Source organism: Humulus lupulus, chromosome 7 (assembly GCF_963169125.1).
Source record: "Humulus lupulus chromosome 7, drHumLupu1.1, whole genome shotgun sequence".
NCBI lineage: Eukaryota > Viridiplantae > Streptophyta > Magnoliopsida > Rosales > Cannabaceae > Humulus > Humulus lupulus.
In genome coordinates, this window is record NC_084799.1 from 82,880,458 (window position 1) to 82,906,156 (window position 25,699).

Below are 25,699 nucleotides of genomic sequence, written 5' to 3' on the forward strand. Positions count from 1 at the left end.
GCTAGTTAAACAAGTCATGTGCCCAAGGACTATAAAACATAGTATACATATACATATCATAACATAAACATATCATATCATAACATATCATAACATATTATAACATATAAGAACATAAAATCTATCCTATTTTCCTTACCAAAAGCCGAGATATTTGGGAACAAGAACGGGATTAGAAACTCCTATAAACCAACAGTAAAATGATGAGAATCTAAAGAAAAGAGATGAAAAAGAATACTAAACCATCCAAGAAGAAACTTACCAAGAAGAACCTTAAGTTTCAAGAACTTAAATACCTAATCAAGAATCAATAACAAGAGTTAGGATCTGAATGAAAGAAACTAAAGAAAACTATAGAATCATAAAGAACTGGACTTAAGGAATAGGAATACCTTGAATGACCTTATGGATTGGTCTAAACCTCAATACCAAAATCACACTATTTCTCACTTCCCAAGTGTTTATAAAAGCTTAGAATGATAAAGCTTTAACCCAAAACCCAAGTGTATCTCTCTATAGTAACATTAGCACCTTGGAGGCTCTGATCAAATGCTTGAAGAATGAAGAAAATGAATGAGCACTAGGTCCTATTTATAGAGTTAAAGGAGTGAAACTAACCCCTTTTATTTTGAATAAATAAATGATTACAAAATGAAAAAGATTTGAATTTTCGTTCAACTGACGCCCAGAACTCGGTCAAAATCATTTAAAGGCAGGTCTAAGTGGTTAAGGGTATTTTTAAAATTCAAAAATCAAACTTTTCAAAAATCATCATTAAGGGCGATATATCGCCCCCCCTATAGGCGATATATCGACTCTACCCTAATCTCGAGTCCCTGATCGTACATTCGTGCAAAGTCGACGTGTTTTCCGTATCTTCTGTAGGCGATATATCGACCCCTATGCTGCGATATATCGGCATACGTTGATATATTAAACACGTATTTATACTTTTTCAGCATAATTTGAATTGGATAAATAGCTTTGACTGAGTCATAATACGATCCTAACAGCTGCTGGAAGGTTCTAGAGCTTCTAGATCTTTCTTTTATTAAAACTATCCATAAAAAATACTTAATTCCTTAATAATCATGATTATGACAAGTGTCACACTCTTATTAGCTCTATCTAAACCATAGGTTATAATAAATATATATCTATGACCAGCAATATTAATCAAACCTTATGTTATAATTAATATTCTTAAACTATAGATTAAACTTATAAAATCCATAACTGTTGCTATGAGTGTCCAACTAAGTCCCGACTTCACTACTACAAAACTGGGCTTTCCATACACCCAACCACGACAATCAACTCTATTGACTGTCGTAATTGCTTAGCGGGACTCTACGCCGACAACTAATAACTGTCACCGTTGCTTTTGATTGTCGCTATTGACCCCAACGCCGACAATTAATTCGAGAGCAATGCCGACAGTTAAAATATGTTGCTATTAATACCAATGCCAACAGTTAATTTAAGACCAATGCCGACTGTTAAAATGTGTCGCTATTGACCCCAACGCTGACAGTTAATTCGAGACCTATGCCGACAGTTAAAAGGTGTTGCTATTGACACCAACAGCGACAGTTAATTCAAGACCAATACCGACAGTTAAACGTTGTCGCTATTGATCCTAACACCGACAGTTAATAAAAGTCCAATGCCGACAGTCATAAAATGTCGCCAAAATTAAAATAAAAAATTATAATTAATGAAAAGTATAATTTAAAAAATAAACTAAATTATGTAAATATATATTTATAAAAATTATGTATTTATTAAAAACTTTTAAAACTAGATTTTTTTTTTCTAAATTTTTCATATTATTAACTTTTGTATTTATAATAATTTTTATATTAAAATTTAAATTTATTATTCTTTAACATATTTATAAAATTAACTATATTATTCTTTAACACATTTATAAAATTTGTATTAGTTAAAAAAGAGTTTTTTTATTAATTGGAAAAATATTGTAAAAAAATTAATGAATAGTATAATTTTAAAAATAAACTAAATTATGTAAATATATTTATAAAAATTATGTATTTATTAAAAGCTTTTAAAACTAGATTTTTTTTATTTCTAAATTTGTCATATTATTAACTTTTGTATTTATAATAATTTTTATATCAAAATTTAAATTTATTATTTTTTAACATATTTATAAAATTAACTATATTATTCTTTAACATATTTATAACATAATTTTAAAATTTCTATAAATTAATTAGTTATAATTTTTTTAATATGTATGTTTAAAATAATATTAATTTATTTATAAGGCAATGCTTACACACTATTAGATTAATTATTAATTCAATTAGTTATTAAATTTTGATAAAATGAAATAAACTTTTAGTTAATAAATCAAATAAGAAATTGATTATTTAAATAGAGCCTTGCTAATAACTTAATTAAGAAAGAAATAAGAAAATAAAATGTTAATATATTGACAAAAAAATCTGAACCCTAGTTTCAAATGGTCCTCTCTCTCCCCCTCTTGTATTCTCTCTCTTCCCTCTCTCCTGAACAGAGATGCATCCTTCCTCGCATCCTAGTCGGCCCAAGCCGTCGACACGCACGGCACCAGCAGTCTCGCAAGCCGCCGAAACCCCCAATCCCCGAGCCTCGCTACCGTATGCGCCGCCTATCCCAATCAACGGGCCCCCCGAAGTCACTACCACCCTGATGTTTTCGAGCAAAATCCGGCCACTTCAAGCCTCTATGAGCTGAGCCACCACCACCATCGTACTCAGCAGACCATGGGGAGAAAAACCCACATGAGGGTCGGGCCCAAAAACCACCGTGGGTGTTAGCCGAAATCCATGGAATTTCCAAAGGTTTTGGCTTAGTTCCAGCCACCCCGAGCTGCCGTGGGTCACACTGCCACCTTCTTTAGTCTCCTCGTGGTCAGGGCTTTCAAGCCCAACCAATTTCGTTACCCAACCGCCACTCCGTCATTGTTGTTAGAGCTCCAGCGTGGGCTTCGGCTAGCAACGACGTGAGGTGACAAGAGGCTCGTCTCGAGCTCCCAACCGCTATGGTATAAATTCCTAACTCGAATTTTAATTGTTTTGAGATTTTAAATTTGTTGCAATTTAGAAAATTAAATTAAAATATGTATGTTCCTAGTATGTTAAGTGTTAATTAATATACTCAATTAAACTGTGATATATGTACCTGATCTGGAATCCACGTTGAATGATGCAAAATTTCCAGAAGTAAGATTATTTTATCTTTTTATGTCTATAATTATTAATGTTTTTCTTTATAAGTTTATTTGAGGCACAACAGTATCACTGGAAACTTCCAATGGTGCGACTTTTTACATGTGTAGCGGGCCTAATTTGAAGTAATTTGGTACAATTGTTAGTTTTGTTCTCTTAGTTTTGAAGTAAGCACAACATGGGAACTTCAGATATATGGAAAATTGCATTGCTGCTGCATAAAGTAATTTGGTAGTTAGAGGGCAATATGTTTAATGTGGATTGTTTATAAATGTTGCAGGGGCGAGCTCTCTACTACATACCAAAGGCCTTTACAACTGCTGCCTCAAAGTCAGAGAAGATAGGATATGGTAAGACATCTTATTGGACTTGCCTCCCACCCTTTTTTTAAAGTTTTAAGATAAAGATAGACTAATGATATGTACACACAATATATGCTCCAAAACATTGCGTATACCTATATGGAAAGTCTTTTTAATATAATAGGTTCCATTTCAAATAAATCTATATTGTCCAAAGGGAAAGTTCTCTAGACAAATTACGTACTCAAATGGTATGTTAGGCATTTGAAAGGGTGCATAGGCCGTTTAACTTTAATTTGATGGTATTTATTCTGTGGTATGCATTTGCTGTTATATTTTGTAATTTCCAATATTAGCAAGTAACAAGTTCAATTGGTACTTTGTTTTTTTTTAATGTGAAAATTTTAAGTCAAGTGGTAGAATTTGAAAGGTATTATTAGCTCTGTGTTGAAAGTTTTAATTGAACTTATGTCATGTGTGATGCAGTTGATTCCGAAAATGAAAATGCAGCTTTGGAACCAAAGGTTGCCAAAGAGACAATTGATTTTAAGGACATAAAGCGAATTGATCATATTGTTGCATCTCTACAACGCAAGGTAATTATCATACATTCTCCCATATAACAGTTGTGAAAAAGTACGGTAAACTCATAGCAGTGGAAAACATATCCTTTTAAGAGGAAAAGTCTAGGAAATGTTATCAAGAAGTGTAGATGCTTGAAATATACATTACATGTTGACTGTGTTATTTGTTAAGATCCCATTATTACCGGTTTGTCTAGAGTTCAGACTGACTCAGCGTAAGCTTAAATCCACATTGCTTTTTGCTGGGGGTGAGACTTGAGATTGTATGCTTGTTGTCGTATATTTTTTGTCTACTTATCATGGTCTGTCATTGTTGATATTGCTGTCTCATGTTGCAGAGTTTGACTTGAAATTTGAGATGATACTGCGATATTTCGTTTAAAAATTCCCAAATTCTGCTTTGATTAAAGATAATTACTGTAAACTCTTGGGCTTTTAATTTATTACTGCTTGTTAAATAAATAAAATTAAGTAGATAAATAAACTTCAGTTTGTTTTGTCCAGTTATTATTATGTCACAACTAATCTGTTACTGAGAGGTCACTTGGCATTTATGCAGCTAGCGCCAGCCCCACCACCACTATTTCCAAAAGGTTACACCCCCTCACGAACACAGAATCGGAAAATGGCCCTAAAACCCAACAAATGGGGTGTAATGACCCAACTATTCTAGACCTTGGACTATTAATAACTACTATACTAATCATGAGAAAGCGTACATGCGAAAACATCATAACTTTATTATGTAAAGAAAATGTTTGAATACATAAATATTTTACTTAGGATATGGGATTCCATTATTTTGAAAATAAAGCAAAACATAACTTAAATAAATGAGTTACAAAATTAAGTGCGGAAAATAATACATAGAAATCATAATTTAAAAACTTAAGACTTCATTCTCTAATCGAACACTCAGTCAATCGATTTCAATCCAGTCTTAATACACAACTCCAAGCTGCCAAAAAACTTTTCGCTGCTGTTGACCCACGATTTGGCCAACTGACACGGAGTCAAAATATGGATGATTTGATCAAATATAAAGAAAATAATATAATGACGAAAGTGAAGAAAACACAGCAATTTATAGTGGTTCGGCCCCAGGATCTGGTAATGACCTACGTCCACTTAGAATTATATTGATATGAAATCAGAAGTGTGATCAGAGAACTCGGGTTCAATGAGTTTCAACACTTCACTTAAAGCAATACAAGTGTTTTGGCAGAAATTCTATCTTTCTCTCCTTTTTTCTCTCGTTCAAAAGAAAAGTCCCCCTCACCTTGAGCTATTTCTTGCTATTTATAGGCTCAAGGAGGGTTACAGATTATTTGTTGCAGATATTATCCCCTGAATAGTGGGATACTCGGAAGATTGCATGAGATAATATCGGGATTTACAAAGATCTTCCCATAAATGTCGTTCTGCTAGTGGAACCACTGACCAGACTGGTCGCGGTATAGATAGGCTTGTCATGCTTCTGGTGTGTCTCCTGGTCGATACTCTAGCAGATGCTTCCAGGTGTCAGCCACGTATCAAGAATTTACTTGCCACGTCATAAATGCTAATTTACCTGATAACATTTGCCCCCCAAAGTTTATTTATTACGAACAGTGAATAAACTTTGAACGTATGACCTTTCGGTAACCCCTTCTGACGTGTCAGGACCCTTCGTGCATTTTTGAAAAAAAACAAACTACTCCTGTCTAATCATGGCTTTTCAGTTCCCCAAAAACACTTTTGACGGCTATCATGTTTCCCCATACATCGAAAAGGGAAACTCAATGATCACGCCTTTTGAATATCAGAGACAAACTTATATAAGATCACCAGAGCCATTTCTTTCCTTTTCACGCACGCCATTACTCTGTCGAAAACCCTAAAAACCAGAGCCTTACCTTCTCCGGCGAACGTTCTCCTGTGCTTTCTAGACTCAGACGGTGGGCTCCTTGACTCCCGAAGCTCTTAATTCCATCTCCACGATCATTTTCCTTGGTAAGTTTTTTGAAACTTCATGCTTCTAATTTCTCGTGGTGCATGCTTTTAAATGATGTACTGTTTGAGTCTCTCGGTTTTTAGTTTGTGAACACTTGCAGATAAGATATTTTTGTAGACAGAGTAGGCTTATGAGTAAGTTTAAGACCCAGGATCAGTGCTTTTTAGGACGTAAAATCGAAGTTGCACTTCGATTCTTAAGCCAGTTGAAAATAATTTTTTCCCGCCCTAAGAGGAGTTGGAAAAGCTATTTCAAGAAAACTTTCCACTTTCACCCTTTGATCCGCTTCTTAAACTGTTCGCACAGAAAGATTTAGTTTCTTGTTAGAATGCTGTTATATAAAGGCTTTAGCTTTTATATTCGACCAGTGTTATTCTGAAAACCTTCTAGACTCCTCTGACCTCGCCTCCCCATTCTTCTGTTTGCAGATTTTAATGCCAGATTTGTGGGGAGGTGAGAGACCCATCGACGACGACCTCCTCGCCCAACTGCTCGAGGGAGAAGATCAACCAGCTGACCGCGTCTACCAGATACCTTTCTCACGAACTTCTTCCAGGCCGCACCCTTCTCCTCCAATGGCTCGTTCAAAATCTTCTGGCAAGAAAAGGCCCGAGTCTGAAAGTAACCCTTTTTCTCCTGCCCAGCCTGATTCGCAGGCGGGGGCTCCCTCGACCAGTGGTCGAGAGAATCTTGTTCCTGACCCTAATATCCAAACTAGGGCTCGTCCTCGCCATCGGAATCCGCCTGATGTCGAGTGGTATACTCCCCCAGCCAGTTCGATGACCCCTTGGATGGTCGCCAACTGCTTCAGAAAATACCCCCTAACGGGGGTAACCATTACACGCCCTACTGCGGACCTCAGTGCCTGGTCCCGGTATCATATTGAAGCGGGGTCTTATCTCCCTCTTCATTCTTTCTTTGTGGGGGTGGCCAATTATTTCGGCGTCGCTCCCTTTCAAATAACTCCTAATGGATATAGGATGTTGGCTGCACTCTATGTCTTTTACAAGCTTAACAAATGGCCAGAACCTTCACCTCATGAGGTTAACTACCTTTTTGACCTCAAGTCCAATCCTCAACACAACGGAACAGGCTTTTTTCACTTCTGTCACCAGGAAACCGGCCGGACGTTTTTGAGTGGCACCACCCATATATCGAACGTGGGGCATTACAACAAGGAGTATTTCTTTACTCCGGATATAGCCAGTAGCAACTTGGCCTTCGCGAGAGGAGGTATAAATTTATTTGTCTTGGTTGATATTTTATCACGGAGTATTTCCTTTCATCATCTCTCAAACTTGATCTGCTTTTTAGGCCCTTGGTTACGTCCGACCCCGACATCAGACATGGTGTCGAGGTCTAACACCCTGGCCAAGATGTCTGCTGCAGCCAAATGTGTCAAAACTCTGACACTAGAAAAGAACTTGAGGTCTTCTGGCCTTCTGGCTCCTCGCCATGAAAATAGAGGGTCCGTAGCGGACGAACCTACTGCCGAGGGGGTTCCCGAGCAGCATCCTCCTGTGCCCTCCCCTAGGAGGAGGCCCACAGGAGTTACAATCAGGGAACCCACAGGCAGTCCTTCTGCAGAAAGGCCTTATGCTCCCCAAGGCAAGGGGAAAGAAAAGGCCACAGATACTGTCGTTGACTTGGAGGTGTCTTCTGATGACAATGGTAACGTTATTTCGCTTTTAAATGATTTGCCAATCCCTTGTCATATGTTTGACGGGGATGGTAACTTTACATATGCGCCCAATCTAGGGCCAAACTTCTTCGTGCCAGAAAATGAGTATATGATTAATAGAGTCAATAGTATGGCGACCAGTAGTTGTAGCTCGGGTATTCACTTTATTATCTTCTTTCTGTTGTATTACTTACCTTCACCTTTCTCTTCCCTCACTAACCTCTTGTACTTATTTTCATGCAGAAATGTCGACTCCCAATATTTTTGACATGTACCAGGCCGAAGAGGAAGAGGAAATCCCTCAACTTCAACGGAGGTCAAAGAAGCGGACTGGTGAAACCAGTCAAGGTCCTTCAGCTAAGAAGAATCGACCAGAGGACCTTACTCAGGGTACACCAACTGGGCGAAGTCCTGCGCCAACTGGGCGAACTCCCACTCCTCCTCCAGCTCCTTCTGAACAGCAAAATACTCCTGCTCGATCCAACCCTTCACCTGCGCCTGCTAGGGAGCAGCTTTCTCGCGAAGAGGCCCATGGGGCCAGGCTCGTGAGCCGTGCCATCCTATCCGCCAAGGACCGAATTGAACGCATAGGCAAAGGTGAGCGTATTGGGACCGCCATGATCCAAGCTGAAGAGCTACCAGTCGACCAGATCCTGAACAGGGCTCTGAACGAGATCTCCAGCGTAAGTATCTTTTTATTCCTCGAGTCTTTGTTTTTTCAGACCTCGGGATAAGTCTTGACTTCTTTTTCTTTTTTTTACAGGCCTTACTTTCTGCCATTACTGCTCGTACCCGAGCCCAGGCCTATTATGAGCAGATTGAGGCTAAAGTTCTTGAGAAACATCAGGTGAAGGCGGCCGAGGAACTTTCGGCTGCTGAGGCCAAACATGCTAAGGAGTTGGAGACGGTGGTCCGAGAGAGGGATGCAGCGGTAACCAAACTGTCCGCGGTTGAAGCTGTAAAAGACGCAGCAGTTAAGCTGAGGGAAGAGTACCGGTCGTACAACAAAACTCATCTTCGCGAAATCAAGCATCTGGAGGGGGTAGTCAAGTCTAAAGACGAGACTATCGCCACTCTTGAGGGGAAGGTGCAGCGGCTGGAGCTTGATAACTCCAAGAATCTGGAAAAGTACAAAAGGACGACACTCCGATGTTTCTATAACTTCTGGAAACACAATCAGGGTGCTGACTTTAGTTACCTTTCGGAGGAAGTCAGAGCTGCGGAGTTGGCCCGGTGCGCTGCTCAACTGGCTGATGAGGAGGCAAGAGCTGCGACTCCTGCAACCCCAAGCGTTGTTGGTTTGGAAGAAGAAACCATCGAGGAAGTGACTGATCAGGTTGTTGCCCAGGACCCTCCTGCCCCCCATGCTTCTTAATTTATTTAACTATCTTTCTTTTTTGAACATGCGACCCACGGGTCGTGATGTAAAGACAACAATTTTTTTTTTTTAAACTTTGCTGCACGGGCAGTAAATCTTTTTGTTCGAACAGTTACATCCAAGCAGCAATGCTTGCGGTGTAAAAGCTTAACTCTTAGTGCTATAATATTTTTACTTATTATAACGTTTGTCCGTATGACCGAACTTAGCATAGTACTTGGACATGATTTAACAAAACATATATTTTGAAAAATACTCTAAGTACTTGAAGCATGCTTTCACTCATTTTGTTAATGTGTTTACATACCTTGAGAGTATGCTTTGCTATCGATGTGCCTTATATGCCCCCCAAGTGATCGAGGAGCTTTAGGTCCTTGGTCACTTGCCTTGACCATGGCCTGTCCGAACATTCCTGTTCGTGCGGAAAAATGATACTTGTAATACAGCAAAACAACACACGTAATGAACAAATACTTGCAAATGTAAATTCACAAAGGTTGGCAAGAACGACTGGTTGAGCACAGTCCCTTATAATTTCGTATTAAAAATGGACTAATCATGTCTTTACGAGCGATTCTGAAATATAATCTTACATATACGAGCAGTTAGCCACACAACGTGGCTAACCCTCTTTGCAAAACTTGTAAAAGAAAATTTAAACAAGCCAGTCCTTTAAGAAGGGCTGTTCATTGATAATACTTGCGCAGGTGTTCTCCATTCCAATAGCGTGGAACGAGATCTCCGTTTAAGCGCGCGAGTTTATAGGTGCCTGGGTGAAGGACTTCTTCAATTTGGTAAGGCCCTTCCCAGTTAGGTCCGAGCACTCCAGCTGTGGGGTCGCGGGTATTCAAGAAAACTCGTCGTAACACCAAGTCTCCGACGTTGAATCTTCTTTCTTTAACTTTGGAGTTAAAGTACCGGGCGACTTTTTGCTGATAAGCAGCAACTCGGAGTTGAGATTTTTCTCTTATCTCGTCAATTGAGTCTAAGGACTCCAGCATTAGTTGGCTGTTTTGGTCTTGATCGTACGTTAAATGCCGATGTGAGGGGGGATTTATCTCGACGGGTAACATGGCCTCATACCCATAAGCTAAGGAAAATGGGGTACGTCCTGTGGCTGTTCGATGAGATGTTCTATACAACCAGAGGACTTCAGGTAGTTGTTCTGGCCATGCTCCTTTAGCTTCTTCAAGTCTTTTCTTCAGGGTGTCCTTGAGGGTTTTGTTTACAGCTTCGACTTGCCCATTCGCTTGGGGGTGTGCGACTGAAGAAAAGCTCTTAATTATCCCATGCCTTTCGCAGAAATCGGTGAACAAGTCGCTGTCAAATTGGGTCCCGTTGTCTGATACTATCTTTCTGGGCAAACCATAGCGGCACACAATGTTCTTGATGACAAAGTCGAGAACTTTCTTGGTCATTATGGTTGCGAGTGGTTCAGCTTCGACCCATTTTGTGAAGTAATCGACCGCCACAACTGCGTACTTTACTCCTCCTTTTCCTGTTGGTAGTGATCCAATTAAGTCTATTCCCCATATTGCGAAAGGCCATGGGCTCTGCATCTGCTTTAATTCGTTTGGAGCGGCTCGTGAGATTTTGGAGAACCTTTGACATTTATCACATCTTCGTACGTACTCCATTGAATCCTCATTCATTGTTGGCCAGAAATAGCCCTGTCGGAGAACTTTTTTCGCCAAACTCTGCCCCCCAGCGTGATCTCCGCAGAAGCCTTCATGCACCTCTTTCATGAGTTCTTTTGCTTTTTCTGATGTAATGCACCTGAGCAGTGGCATTGAATATCCTCTTCGGTACATAACACCGTCGAGCAGTATGTACCTAGCAGCTTGCCTTTGCAGAGTTCTGGCTTTGTTTCTATCTGCTGGCAATGTCCCATTTGTCAGGTACTCCAGGTAAGGCGCCATCCATGTATCTTCCATACGAATTTCCATGCTGGCTTCGGCCGCATCAATGCTTGGTTCACTTAATCTCTCTACTGGGACTATATTCAAGGCGTCAGCATCTTTAGCACTTGCGAGTTTGGCCAAGGCGTCTGCATTCGAATTCTGGTCTCGCAGAATCTGCTGGAGGGTGTACTTTGTAAACTGTGCTAGCAAATCTTTCGTTTTGTTGAGGTAAGCCATCATCTTTAATCCTCGCGCTTGATATTCTCCCAGGACTTGATTCACGATCAGCTGAGAGTCGCTGTAAACATCGAGCGCTTTTATATTCATATCCCTAGCCATTCTCAGCCCAGCGAGGAGTGCCTCGTATTCCGCTTCATTGTTTGACGCTGCGAAGTCAAACTTGATTGCGCAGTGAAATCGATGCCCTTCGGGCGTTATCAATATCACTCCCGCTCCAGCGTGAGATTCATTAGATGATCCATCCGTGAATAGCTTCCATGAAGGAGTCTTGTCTTGAGGCATGGACGCTTCAGGCTGTTCGCACAACTCGTTGTTGGGGAGTTCTGTGAACTCCGCAATAAAATCGGCCAGGACTTGCCCTTTTATTGCTGCTCGTGGTGAATAAGTTACGTCGAACTGTCCTAATTCGACCGCCCATTTTAACAGTCGACCGGCCGCCTCCGTTTTTTGGAGTACTTGCCGAAGGGGCTGGTCGGTCAGAACCGTGATAGGATGAGCTTGGAAGTACGGACGCAACTTTCTGGAGGCTAGAATTAGGCAATATGCTAATCTTTCGATCGGAGGATATTTTAATTCCGCACCGATGAGCCTTTTGCTGACGTAATAAACAGCTTTCTGTACACCTTCTTCCTCCCGTATTAGTACTGCACTAGCAGCAACTTCGGTAATTGCCAGATAAATATATAAAGTCTCTCCTTCGATTGGTTTTGATAGGATGGGAGGTTGCGACATATGAGTCTTTAAGGTCTGGAATGCTTGCTCGCAATCCTCCGTCCATTCAAACTTCTTATTTCCCCTGAGTAGATTGAAGAATGGAACGCACTTGTCAGTTGATTTTGAGATGAATCTACTCAGGGCAGCGATCCTTCCGGTCAGGCTTTGTACATCCTTGATTTTCTTCGGCGACTTCATGTCGATCAGGGCTTTTATCTTGTCGGGGTTGGCCTCGATTCCTCTTGAATTTACTATGAACCCCAAAAACTTCCCCGATCCGACTCCAAAGGAACATTTGAGGGGGTTTAATTTCATCTGATACCTGTTCAGTACGTCAAAGCATTTCTGCAAATCCCTCACATGTCCTTCTGCCCTTTTGGACTTTACGAGCATGTCATCCACATATACCTCCATGCTTATCCCAATTAGCTCTTTGAACATGTGGTTTACCAATCGTTGGTAAGTCGCACCTGCGTTTTTCAGTCCGAAGGGCATTACTCTGTAACAATATAAGCCCGTATCGGTTCGAAAGCTGGTGTGATCCTCGTCAGGGGGGTGCATGCTGATTTGGTTGTAACCCGAATATGCATCCATGAACGAGAGGATCTCATGTCCTGCAGTTGCATCGACTAGCTGATCGATCCTTGGGAGTGGGAAGCAGTCTTTTGGGCAGGCCTTATTGAGGTCTGTAAAATCCACACAGGTCCGCCACTTGCCGCTTGGCTTGGGGACCAGCACCGGATTTGAGACCCACGACGGATAAAACGCTACCCTGATGAACCCATTTTCTTTAAGTCTTTCGACTTCTTCTTTTAAGGCCTTTGATCTATCTTTATCGAGCAGCCTTCTTTTCTGTTGCACCGGTGGAAAGGCTTTGTTTATGTTCAGGACATGGCTGATTACTGCAGGGTCTATTCCAACCATGTCTTTATGCGACCAGGCGAAAACTTCTTGGTTCTCTTGCAAGAATCTTACCAGTGCCTGTTTTGTGGTAGGTTCTAAATTCTTCCCAACCCTCATGACTCTGGTTGGATCTTTTTCATCGAGTTGGACCTCTTCCAGGTCCTCGATGGGTCCTATATTTTCTTCAAAATCCCCAAAGCGAGGATCCAAATCTATATCCTCACTTTGGGCAACACCCTATTTGGTGACTTTACCACCTGATTGGGTTTGACCGTCTTCTGTCATCTGCAATCGTTCTGGGTTGGTGCTCTTCAACGTTCCACTTTTTGCCTTTGTAATTGAGGCGTTGTAACATTCTCTGGCCTCCCTTTGGTTTCCTAAAACGCATCCTACTCCTGCGTCTGTTGGGAACTTCATGGCTAGATGCCACATGGAGGTGATGGCCCTCAGCTCAACCAGTATGGGTCTTCCAATAACGGCATTATATGCTGAAGGACAATCGACCACTACAAAAGTGGTGAGTAGTGTCCTCGAGGCAGGCGCTGTACCCGTTGTTACTGGGAGTTTGATCATCCCGGCTGGTGCGAGTCCTTCTCCAGAGAAGCCGTATATGGTTTGATTGCAGGGCTCCAAGTCCTTTACATACAATTTCATGCGTTCTAGTGTTGATTTATACAGGATGTTCACTGAACTTCCTGTATCGACCAGTACTCTTTTTACCATCATATTGGCCATCTGGACATCCACGACCAGCGGATCGGAATGTGGGAACCGGACGTGCTGGGCATCGTCCTCAGAGAAGGTTATACCGTACCCCTCTGAGCGTGCCTTTTTTGGCGCGCGGTCCTCCACAGTCATCATCTCGATGTCCTGGTCATGGCGTAGAGTTCGAGCATATCGTTCTCTGGCCTTTCCGCTATTTCCCGCGAGGTGCGGGCCTCCACAGATGGTTAAGAGCGTTCCGGCTACGGGGGCAGGCTGTAATGGTGGCGAGCGCTGTCGTGTAGATGTCTGCTCGTTGCCACCTGGAGCTTCTCGTTGGGAAGTTCCCGAGGCCCGTACGTACCTTCTCAAGTGTCCTTGTCTTATAAGGAACTCGATTTCGTCTTTTAACTGGTTGCATTCATTAGTGTCATGTCCGTAGTCGTTATGGTAACGACAGAACTTGGTGGTGTCTCTTTTCGAAATGTCCTTTCGAATGGGCCCAGGTTTCTTGTAAGGCACACTAGAGCTCGTGGCCTGGTAAACCTCTCCTCGAGACTCGATGAGGGTAGTGTAGTTAGTGAACCTAGGTTCATAACGATTACCCTTGGCACGTTTATTGTCGGAGGTGGATGGCTCGTTATATGGCCGTTTCCCGCCATTTTTGCCATTACCGTTGCCGTTTTTATGACCTTTGTCGTTGCCATTAGGTTTGGACCCATTGGCGGCTTTGGAAGGTTCGGCGGCCTTTTTACCCTTGTTCGAGGGTTTCCCATCGTCAGTAATGGCTTCCTCGAGCTTTATGTAACGATCGGCTCGATCCAAGAACTCTTGGGTTGTTTTAACTTCGTCCTTACGAAGACTTTTCCAAAGGGGCGAACGGCGCCTTACTCCCGCGGTTATAGCCATCATTTTTCCTTTGTCTCCGACTGCCGCTCGCATAAAACGCTGGATGTAATCCTTTAGTGATTCCCCATCCTTCTGGCGGATCTCGACCAGTTGGTTTGCTTCGGTCGGGTGGACACGACCTGCGTAGAACTGTCCGTAGAACTCCCTTACGAACATTTCCCAGGAAACTATGCTTGCCGGTGGGAACTTAAAGAACCATTCCTGCGCGGCTTCAGAAAGTGTTGCAAGAAAGATCCTGCACCGAGCGTCTTCGGACACTTTCTGAATGTCCATCTTGATTTCAAACTTATTCACATGCGAGACGGGATCCCCGTATCCATCAAAGTTCGGGAGAGTAGGCATTTTGAACTTGCTGGGAGTCTCAGCGTTGGCTATTCTTTGGATAAATGGAGTACCCTTTCTCCTATCGTGGTCGATGTAAGAGGTCCTACTTCCGACCAGCTGTTGCACAGCCTGATTTAGCGCGTCTATCTGGGCTTGCAACGCAGTGGGAATAGCTACGGTCTCTGCTGCTGGGGGAATGTTCTCACCATGCTTCTCCCGACGATCATTGAGTATGTCTCTTAGATCTTCTTCTCTTCTCCGTTGCTCGCTACCTCCGAGCCGGTTGAAGACATTATTTTGCTTGGGTTGCCCCCCAGCATCTTGTCTATTTGGTTGGTCATCTTGAGGTATTTGGCTCCTGCCTTTGCCTCTATTTCCGTTCCTTTCATCAGCATTGCCCTTGCCTGAGTCAACCTCGTTGTAACCGTGGCCATCTTTGAACTTTGATTGGCTGTGGTAAGATTGGCTGTTCCCTCTATTCCCGTCTCTGGCAGAAGCACCTCGAGCGTTAGAGGGTGGCCTGCGCTGGTCGCGATGTCCCCTTGCATTATCATGTCGTGGGGGTCCACGGACCGCAGAGCCTAACTCCGAGTCCCTCCTGTTACCAGGAGGGTAGTGACCTCTGTTCGCTTGGGGTGGCCCATCATTCTCGCGGCGTCTAGGACTACGAGGCTGTCGCTCGGCCCTATTCTGCCTTTGCTGCGGGGGATTCCCTCGAGCAGCTTGGGATGGTGGATTTGCCTCGGGGTCCAGTGGGACGTCGTCTTGGGGCATTTGAGGCTGCTCGGGCCTTTGCGGACTTGAAGGATGGACTGGTGGGCTAGGATTGGGACTCTTCTGAGGTGGCCCATTCTCAGGTTGGTTAGGCTGCGAGGCAGGCGCGACCTGATTTCTGGCCAACAGCAAGGCCGCTTCAAGGGCTGCCATGGCCTCGGTCTGGCGGCGATCTACCTCTGCTTGTCTCTCGCTCAACTCCGCCCGCTGACGATCAAGTTCCTGCTGCTGCCTTGCCATAGTTTCTGCAGCAGTCTCTTGATTGGCTCTCAGACTAGCTAATTCTTCTTGCAATGCACCCAGGGTGCTCTTCAGCGTCGCGTCGTCCATTTCCTCCTCTTCAAAATCCAGTTGCGGCTCATCTTCCGCCACGCTTGCGGGTGGAGGAGGAGGTGGTGGATTTGATGGTGCAGTGGCGGCAGTTTGGCCAGTTTTCCTTCCTGCTTTCGCCATCGGTTTTCTTAATAGCAATGAATTGTCCTCTCAATGAAAGCACCAGAATGTTGACCCACGATTTGGCCAATTGACACGGAGTCAAAATATGGATGATATGAACAAATATAAAGAAAATAATATAATGACGAAAGTGAAGAAAACACAACAATTTATAGTGGTTCGGCCCCAGGATCTGGTAATGACCTACGTCCACTTAGAATTATATTGATATGAAATCAGAAGTGTGATCAGAGAACTCGGGTTCAATGAGTTTCAGCACTTCACTTAAAGCAATACAAGTGTTTTGGCAGAAATTCTATCTTTCTCTCCTTTTTTCTCTCGTTCAAAAGAAAAGTCCCCCTCACCTTGAGCTATTTCTTGCTATTTATAGGCTCAAGGAGGGTTACAGATTATTTGTTGCAGATATTATCCCCTGAATAGTGGGATACTCAGAAGATTGCATGAGATAATATCGGGATTTACAAAGATCTTCCCATAAATGTCGTTCTGCTAGTGGAACCACCGACCAGACTGGTCGCGGTATAGATAGGCTTGTCATGCTTCTGGTGTGTCTCCTGGTCGATACTCTAGCAGATGCTTCCAGGTGTCAGCCACGTATCAAGAATTTACTTGCCACGTCATAAATGCTAATTTACCTGATAACAGCTGCCATAACTATTTTTCTGCACATATAAATATAAAGGAATGAGTCTAATGCCCAGCAAGGAAAAACTAACAACATAAATCATATATAAAATTATATCACTCATAAACATATACTGTATCATAAACATATGTCATATACTACTACAATGCTACAATAGCCATTATACTACTTGGGGCTTGTTAACTAATCAAGTCATATGCCCATTCAATTTGTGGGTTTGCTAGCTAAGCAAGTCATATGCCCATAAATTTATTGGGGTTTGTTAGCTATACAAGTTATATGCCCAAGTCTACCAACATACATAATATAACATTTCATTACACAACATATCATAAGATAACATATAACATATAAAATCCTATCCTGTCCTATTTTCCTTACCAATATACCGGGATATGAGAACAGTATCGGGACTTTGGAAAACTCCTAAAAAAACATAATAGAAATGTGAGTATACTAAAGAAAAAAGATGAAAAGAATGAACTACACCATCGAAAGGATACTTACCAACAACAATCTTACGTTCAAGATCTTAGATTCCTAACCAAGAATAAAGAATACGAGTTAGGATTTTGAGTAGAAAAACTATAAGAACAACACAGAAAGGAACTAGAAGAAGGAATACCTCGAATGCTTCTATAACCGAACTACACCTCGAACTGAAATATACTACAAACCTTACTTCCCGAGTGTTTATTAAGCTTATAATCCCAACCCAAGTGTTTATCACTCTAAAATAACCTAGCAGCTTGCAGACTCTAAACTTAGCTTCATGAATGAATAAATGGCTGGGTACTAGGTCCTATTTATAGAGTTTAAGAATGGTCCTATTTATAGAGTTTAAGAATGAAAAGATCTTTATTTAGATTGAATAAAATAATGGCTTTTTAATTGAAAAATCTTTAAATAATCGTTCAGCAGAGGCTGAAGACTCAGTCAAAAAGATTCTAGACTTATCAAGAGGTTAAGGAATAAAATAAGCCTGGTTTCAAAAACGTTAAAAAATCTGGCACTACAGTCGATATATCGCCCCTAGTAGGCGATATATCGCCTGGGCTAATATGCTTGAGGCTCGTCGACGTGGTCGTGCGAAGTTACGTATTTTTCGTATCCCCGTCTGGCGATATATCGCCCCCTAGTGTTGCGATATATCGGCATATGCTGAAATATTATACACATAATTGCACTTTTTCAGCCTAATTTGAATTGAGTAAACAACCTTGACTAAGCTCTCTAATGATTTCAAAGCTGCTGGCAGACCCTACGATATTCAAATATTACTCTTAATAAATTTATTTATCAAAATACTTAATTATTCATTAAACATTCACATGACAAGTGTCATTTCCTTATTAGGTTTATCTAAATCTTATATTATAATAAATATCACCTTCATAATCAGTTATATTAATTAGACCTTAGGTTATAATTAATATTCTTAAACTATAGGTTAAACTTATAAAATCTACAAGTGTTACTACGAGTGTCCAACTAAATCCCGGTCTAAACCAAAATCCACAGTCATAAAAATACTACAACTATTACTATTGCTACTACTATCTAACTAGCTAAGGAAAATTCTTGGACTCTACATGGGGAAGGCACAACCACCTCCCCTTGACCCCATCATTGATCAAGGCCCAGCTAAAAGAATGAAATTATGAATAAGAGGTGCCACATCGTAAGTTATATGTCCAGAAGTATATACGTAAAGATCTGAAGCTAAGTTAATCACTACAACTTTAAATATCCACTAACCCCTAGGCCTTTTTTAGTTGTGGTAAAGATCTAAAGCTAAGCTAAGTTAATCACTACAACTTTATATTTGTTGTGGTAGTTTTCACTTCAGTTGTTGTACAAGGACATGAAGAAGAAATATATGTTGTTGGACAATAAATTGAGTGTTTTATTTTATTTGTAATTTTTATTAGAGTAAATGATTCTTTGTAAATACTTTGTATAAGTTTTGTTATTTTAATCTATAATTTTTTAGATTTGTATATAAATCTTTCATTTATATCATAATATTTAATTTAAAATAAAAATAAATAATTTTTTTGCAAGCAACGACGACACCTAATAACTGTCGGCATTGCCAGCAACGACAACACCTAATAATTGTTGGCGTAGACAGCAACAACGACACCGAATAATTGTCGGCGTAGCTACCCCTACGCCGGCATAGGCAAATACGACAATTAGTCGACCGTCGTTGTTTCTTAATAGCGACAATTAAAATCTGTCAGGAAATCCCATTTTTGTAGTAGTGCTTGAACCAAAATCCACGGTAACTAACATACTACTACTATCTAGCTAGCTAAGTAAATATTCTGGGACTCTACAATTAGACTCATTCCTTTTTATTTAGATTGTCCAGGTAAATGAACATGGAAGGTGGGACGGATCCGAGGTGGCTTTGGCATGTGTATTGGGTGAGGAACTTAAGGAATGAACCGATGGAATCGATCGAGGATGACGCCAAAATTTGAGTCTTTTAATTATATATTTATGATTTTCGCATTTAGTACTTGAATATTAAATAAATGTTTTATTTTCTTTATGATTTTATGTATAAACAATGTGATCCCGTACTTTTGGATTTTCTTTATAATAAAGTCTTTATTATTTTATGTATGTATCCAAAAGATAGTAGTATGTCTTAGTAGTTTTAAAGGTCTGAAGTCTTTAAATTAGTCGGGTCTTTACAACTCACAAAGTCAACTCACTTCCTCCCTGTCAAGACTACGTACATTGCGGACCAATACGTATAAATTTATGTTCGAGAAATTGTATGACTGCATGGAATTCCTAAGACCACAGTATCTGATAGAGGTTCGGTGTTCACAACAAGATTTTGAGGAATCTTGCAGCAAGCCATGGGTACCAAGTTAAGTCTCAGTATGTCATTTCATCCTCAAACCGATGGACAGTCTGAGCGTACCATACAAATTTCAGAAGATATGTTGCACGCTTGTGTACTAGACTTTGGAGGATCATGGAGTAAGTATTTGCCACTCATAGAGTTCTTTTACAATAATAGCTACCAGACAACGATCGTTATGGCGCCCTATGAGCTACTTTATGGAAGGAAATGTCAGTTGTCGTTACATTGAGATGAGGTAGGAGAAAGACAACTTCTTGGACCTGAGGCTATTAGAGAGGCTCAAGACGCAGTGGAACTAATTAGAAGGTGTATGATCGCTGCTCAGAGTCGACAAAAGAGTTTAGCGGTTCCCAAGCGACGAGATGTGGAATTCAACGTTGGAGATCAAGTCTTCTTAAGGATATCTCCAATGAAAGGAGTGAAGCGGTTCGAGAAGAAATGAAAACTTAGTCCCCAGTACATAGGTCCTTTTGAGATATTGGACAAGGTGGGACAAGTAGCGTATAGATTAGCCCTACCTCCAGCTCTAGAGAAGGGGGTAATGGAATTACGGTCTAAGAGTTTTCTGATAGTCAATGTCTTATGAAGTAATAGCATAGAAAGGGAGGCAATGTGGGAATTTGAGGAAGACATTCGAGCACGGTATCCGGAATTGTTTGGTAAGAAAATTTCAAGAACAAAATTTTTTTAAGTAGGGGAGAATTGTAGAGCCTCTGAATTTTACTTAGTTAGATAGTAGTAGCTTATGCTGTAGTATTTTAGTTTTCGTGGATATTGATTCAAGCTGGGAATTATTTGGAAGCTCCTAGAGATAGTTATGGATTTTATAAGTTTAGCTTAATTTTATCATAAGGTTTAATTAATGTAGTTAGTCCTAGAAATATTATTTATTATAACCTAAGGTTTTGATAAAATAATTAAGAATGTGACATTTGCTACATGTATGTTTATTAAGGATTTACAGATTTTAGATGAATAAAACAATCAAGGATAAGCCTAGGAAGTCAATAACTTTCCTTCAGATGCTAGGATCTTGTCTTACTCAGTCAAAGTGGTCTAAACAGCTTTAAGTATACTTAAAATGTGCAAAATCATGGTTTAGTATATCAGCGTAAGACGATATATCGCAGCTATAGGGGCCGATATATCGCCTATGCTGATACGAAAAATACGTCGACTTTGCATTAACGAAACCACGGAGCCTTGGGAAAACAAGGGAGGCAATATATCACCTATAGGGAGCAATATATCAGCTCAAGTGGCTATGTTTGAAACTCCGTGGAATTTGAAGCTAGAAACAACCCTCAATAACTTGCACTTGCTCTTGAACGATTTTGACCGAGTTTTGGGCATTTGTTGAGCGGAAAATCCCATTTTTATTCATTTTAAAGGGAGTTAGTTTCACTCTATAAATAGGACCCTTCAATCAGCCATTTGCATCATATTTCAAACACTTCTCAGAGCCTCCAATATGCCAATTTTGTTCTAGAGAGAAACACTAGGGTTTTGGGGTTAAAAACTTTCAAATCTAAGTTTTCTAAACACTTGGGAAGTAAGCTATAGTGTGATTTCAGTGTTTGAGGTATAGATCGAAGCACTAAGCCATCTAAGACATTCTTAATCGTAAGATCTAATCTATTTCTTTTCTTCTTATTCTTTTCTTTTACTTCAAATTGTAACTCGTTATAATGACACTTTTGGTTCGGTGCTTGATTTCTTCGAAACTTAAGGTTTTTGGTAAGTTCTTATCTTGATGGTTTAGATCTTTTTATTTTCTTTTCTTTAGGAAACATATGGTTTTACTGTTTGGTTTTAGGAGTTTCCAGTCCCGGACTTGTCTCCACACTACTACAAAAAAGGTCATTTGCGTCAGTTTCTAACTACCACAATTGAGTTTTTGCGTCAGTTTTATATGTGACACAGAATCCCATGACACAAACTAGGCTTGCATTTGCGTCAGTGGGGAACTGTCACAAATCTGGCATTTGTGGCAGTTCCCCACTGATGCAATATCATCAATCATTTTTGCAATATCATCAACTCCATAATCCACATCAAAATACTTATTATTCTTAGATGGTCCCTCATCAGTGACTTTCATTCTTTCTCCGTGCGAAAACCACACTTTATAAATTTTGTCTATTCCATTCCTAAATAAGTGATCTTTTATTATAAAAATTGTCATCCTGACAATGTTACTACACTTAACACAAGGACAAAGAATACTATTAGGAGATTGAGTATTTCTTGCACAAAATTGCAAGAAAAACTCAACCCCAATCCTATATTTCACGGATAACCTATCCGACAAGTAAATAAAGGAAACAATATGTCCAAAAATAATTGGGCAGTTCCCCTATTTCTATCACATTTCCCAAATTTGAAATGTGCATGTATACAACACATGATATATATACACAAAAGTATTCAACAAATCAATCAAACATGCATAATTTTCATATTACTAAATCTAAAAAAAAATTGGGCAGCATTTCTCCTATTTCTATCACATTTCCCAAAATTTAAACAAACCTATATTCATCACATAAACACAACATACCAATTAATCAATCAAACATGCATAATTACAACCTTATATCATCGCAACACACAGACCCAGAACCTATCTCCACTATTTTATAATTCCTACATTCCACTAATATAAAATTCTCCAAAGCTTGATCTCACCAACAAAGTTGTCAACAAAATACCTATGCAAATATAACAATAAAAAAGTTGACAAAATATGAAGAAAAATATATTAAAGCTATATTCTAACTAAATAAACAATAAAGTGCTTAAAGAAAACAAATATTTTGTTATATATATACCTATTTGAATACTTAAACTCGAAATTAAATATATTTTTCTTTTTTGAAAAAGTTAACAAAGCATAAAGAAAAATCTACTATAAATATCATAACTAAATCAATAATAAAATATAACTTAAAGAAAACAAACAATTTAATATATATGCATATTTAAACAATTAAACCCAAAATTTAAAAAGTTAACAAAATATAAAGAAGAATTTACTCAAAATATTCAAACTAAATAATTAATAAAGTGGAACTTATACTAAATATATACGTTAATATATATACTCATTTACATAATTAAATTAAATTAAATAAAAAAAAATGAAAAAGTTAACAAAAAATAAAAAAATTCTAAAAAAATAAAATATTAAAATGCAAAGTTTAAACCTAAAACAATTACATGTAATGAGTTAAATTATTATCGTAGACTATAGTTGTGTCTAAACCTACCTTTAAATAGTAGCAAGAGGACTATAGCAGTTTCTATCACATACTACAGTCATGAGTTAATGTCCATTAATATTGTAGTCCACTTTTGTGTTTTATGTTTTATGTTTTATGTTTTATGTCTTATGTCTTATGTTTTAGTAGTTTTTCCTTACTAGGCAATAGGCTCATTCCTTTTTATTTAGATTGTGCAGGTAAATGAACATGGAAGGCGGGACGGATCCGAGGTGGCTTTGGCATGTGTATTGGGCGACAAACTTAAAGAATGAACCAAGAATGGAATCGATCGAGGATGGCGTTGACATTTGAGTCTTTTAATTATGTATTTATGATTTCCGCATTTAGTACTTGAATATTAAATAAAAGTTTTATTTTCTTTATGATTTTATGTATAAACAATGGGATCCTGTACTTTTGGATTTTCTTTATAATAAAGTCTTTATTACTTTATGTATGTATCCAAAATATAGTAGTGTGTCTTAGTATTTTTAAAGGTCTGAGTTCTTTAAATTAGTCGGGTCTTTACAGAGGTAGTCACAAGCCCGACATGGACCGCGAGCTTGGAGCTGAGAGGCACACCTTGCTCGGTTGGGCTGTTTGGCAAGGCAGCTTGGCTGGGTCATGTAAATGGTTTATGTGTTTGAAATGAACTTATTTGTAAATTATGAAACGTGCTTATGATTTGTATGACTAGAATGAATGCATTTATTATCTGTGAAGCATGTTGTTTATTGCTTATGATTAATTGGATATTTATTATGCCTTGTGGGGTTTTCTTGTTGGGCCTTGGCTCACAATTGCTCTATGGTGCAAGTAAGGGAAAGGGAAAGGTGGACCAACCATTAGTTGGAGAAGTTTAGAGTGGCGCATACACGTTCGGTTTGCTTGGCCGCCATGGTCAAGATATTTCGTGGGACTTAGAGTATAAAAGTCCAATTTTGTCGCTTAGGCCGACTATTTTGTACACCTTGAATGTATTATATTTTGATAAACCTTTTTGGGACCCCTTGTAAATATTTAGTTTTAAATAGAAGTTTATACCTTTTGTCCAAAAAAGTAGTACCTAAACTATTATTTAATTTTAATCACACTTTTGAGTCCAAATAACTCGCTTAATGAGTTAAGCATTATTTTAAACACATAGTGTAACAGTCCTGGATTAATAGGACGTTACAGCAATGGTGCTCAAGCTTGTGGCAATATAACAGAGGAAGTTTATCTTTGCATAAGAAAATTGTTGTGCCATTGATCTCTTACTAATTATCTTTCTTCTCTAAGTGTGGCCCCATGGAATAGAATAACTGAACGATGTAAGAAATTTGTAAGTCATTTAAATTTTATGTACTTTATGTTTATATCATTTTTTTTCACTCTGTATACAATCTAATCGATCCACTTTGATTTTTGACCATTCAGATTGTTAATTAATCAATCAACTTTTTATGTTTCTATGTTAAATAAAAAGTTGTTGGATTAGTCACTTGGTAAAACCTTAAAAATGAGAATTTCACTAACCTTGTCACAAGAGATTTTTAAATGGATTCGCTAAGTTCTCACTAGTATTAATATATATGAGATAGATATGATTCCATATTGAATTAATTGTCTCATATATTCATGTTTTTCACTTATATGTCTAGACTTCTCATTATTCACACTATTATATGCTCTGTTGGGATTGGTTAAATACAAAGCCTATATGGTTTACACAAGGAGGTGTAAAATTCCTAACGATTTCACATAATGGAGATGTAGACTTTGAGTTTGAGTTGTAGGTATTTAAAAAAAATTATAATTTTGGGTCTAAAAGGGTACAATGAGGTATCTAACCATGTCCAAAAAGTTTGGGAGCAATTGGAGCTATCTAAGGTAAATTTTGAACAACTTGACCGGAGGTTAAGCGACATATCCTCTGTCTCATGCTATAAACACACGTAATGCCACGAAGCATTAGGTGATATGTTGCTAGGTGATATATCGATGTGACCAACGACATATTATCATAAAACAAGCAACATATCACCTTTTCCTGACGTGGCAAATACGTTTTTTGGCTCAAAATTTAAAACATTAAAGCTCTAATTTTATTGGTTAGAGTTAATGATAGTGCATACACTATAAAAAGGGTCAATTAGGATTGAGAGGTATAGATTACACTTCTTAATTCTCTCTCTAACCTCTCTCTCTAGCTCTCAAGAACACACTTTCTCCCCAAGAAAATTACCAAGATTTGCTTGACATGTGTGATTTTCAATGTTTGTTACATCCTAATTTTCATTTCACCACTTTAGATGCTTCAAGCAATTTGGAAAAGGCTTGGAATAAAGAATTTGGACAATGTTTCTTATCGTGGCAAGCTTTGTTGCAAGGATTTTAGTTTCTCTAACCTAGGGACGTTCTGATTTTGTTTTTGTGTTTCTCATCGTCTTTTGTGTTAATCTTTTTTGTAATTAACTTGCATTTATTGTTTTGAGTTGTAAAATTAGAGCGTTGACTGTTGATGTTTGTTAAATATAATGGTTAAGTAATTTTACATAAGGTGGAGCAAAATACATAACGATTTCACTTTAAGTTAAAGTGAAAATATGAGTTTTTGTTGTAGGCATTAATAACTTGCTTTTATGGGTCTAAAGTGATACAATGAGGTATCTAAGCTACCCTAAAAGTTTGTAATCATTTTGAGGTGTTTAAGGGTGATTTTGAGTGCTCTAGATAGTGGGGAGGCGACATGTCACAACCTAGGTGGCGACATGTCGCCTGGGGCATTCCGGGAAAGTCTAATTTTGGCTCCAAAATGATCTTTTTA

The 25,699-nt window shown here is 39.2% G+C and overlaps 1 protein-coding gene across 4 annotated transcripts; it reads left to right on the forward strand.

The window, feature by feature from the left end:
• Positions 1-2,451: 2,451 nt before the first annotated feature.
• Positions 2,452-19,377, forward strand: LOC133788381 (uncharacterized). 4 transcript variants are annotated; one of them, XM_062225847.1, is made up of 6 exons: positions 2,452-3,052; positions 3,517-3,586; positions 4,025-4,134; positions 4,682-4,715; positions 8,040-8,479; positions 8,560-18,749. In XM_062225847.1, the coding sequence occupies exons 1-6, from the start codon at positions 3,050-3,052 to the stop codon at positions 9,169-9,171; spliced, it is 1,269 nt and encodes a 422-aa protein (XP_062081831.1). In that variant the 5' UTR covers positions 2,452-3,049; the 3' UTR covers positions 9,172-18,749. The 4 variants fall into 4 exon arrangements, 3 of the variants coding, with proteins under 3 accessions (XP_062081831.1, XP_062081832.1, XP_062081830.1); XM_062225848.1 differs by lacking the exons at positions 2,452-3,052; positions 4,682-4,715 and having other exon boundaries at positions 3,559-3,586; XM_062225846.1 differs by lacking the exons at positions 2,452-3,052; positions 3,517-3,586 and having other exon boundaries at positions 4,682-7,951.
• Positions 19,378-25,699: the final 6,322 nt, after the last annotated feature.

What these genes read in the sequence shown, in the direction of transcription:
- LOC133788381 (XM_062225846.1), top strand. Translation starts at nt 6,550, where the DNA reads ATGCCAGATTTGTGGGGAGGTGAGAGACCCATCGACGACGACCTCCTC. An exon ending in GACCAGTAGTTGTAGCTCGG is followed by an intron (nt 7,952 to 8,039) that starts GTATTCACTTTA and finishes ATTTTCATGCAG; the next exon opens with AAATGTCGACTCCCAATATT. An exon ending in CTCTGAACGAGATCTCCAGC is followed by an intron (nt 8,480 to 8,559) that starts GTAAGTATCTTT and finishes TTTTTTTTACAG; the next exon opens with GCCTTACTTTCTGCCATTAC.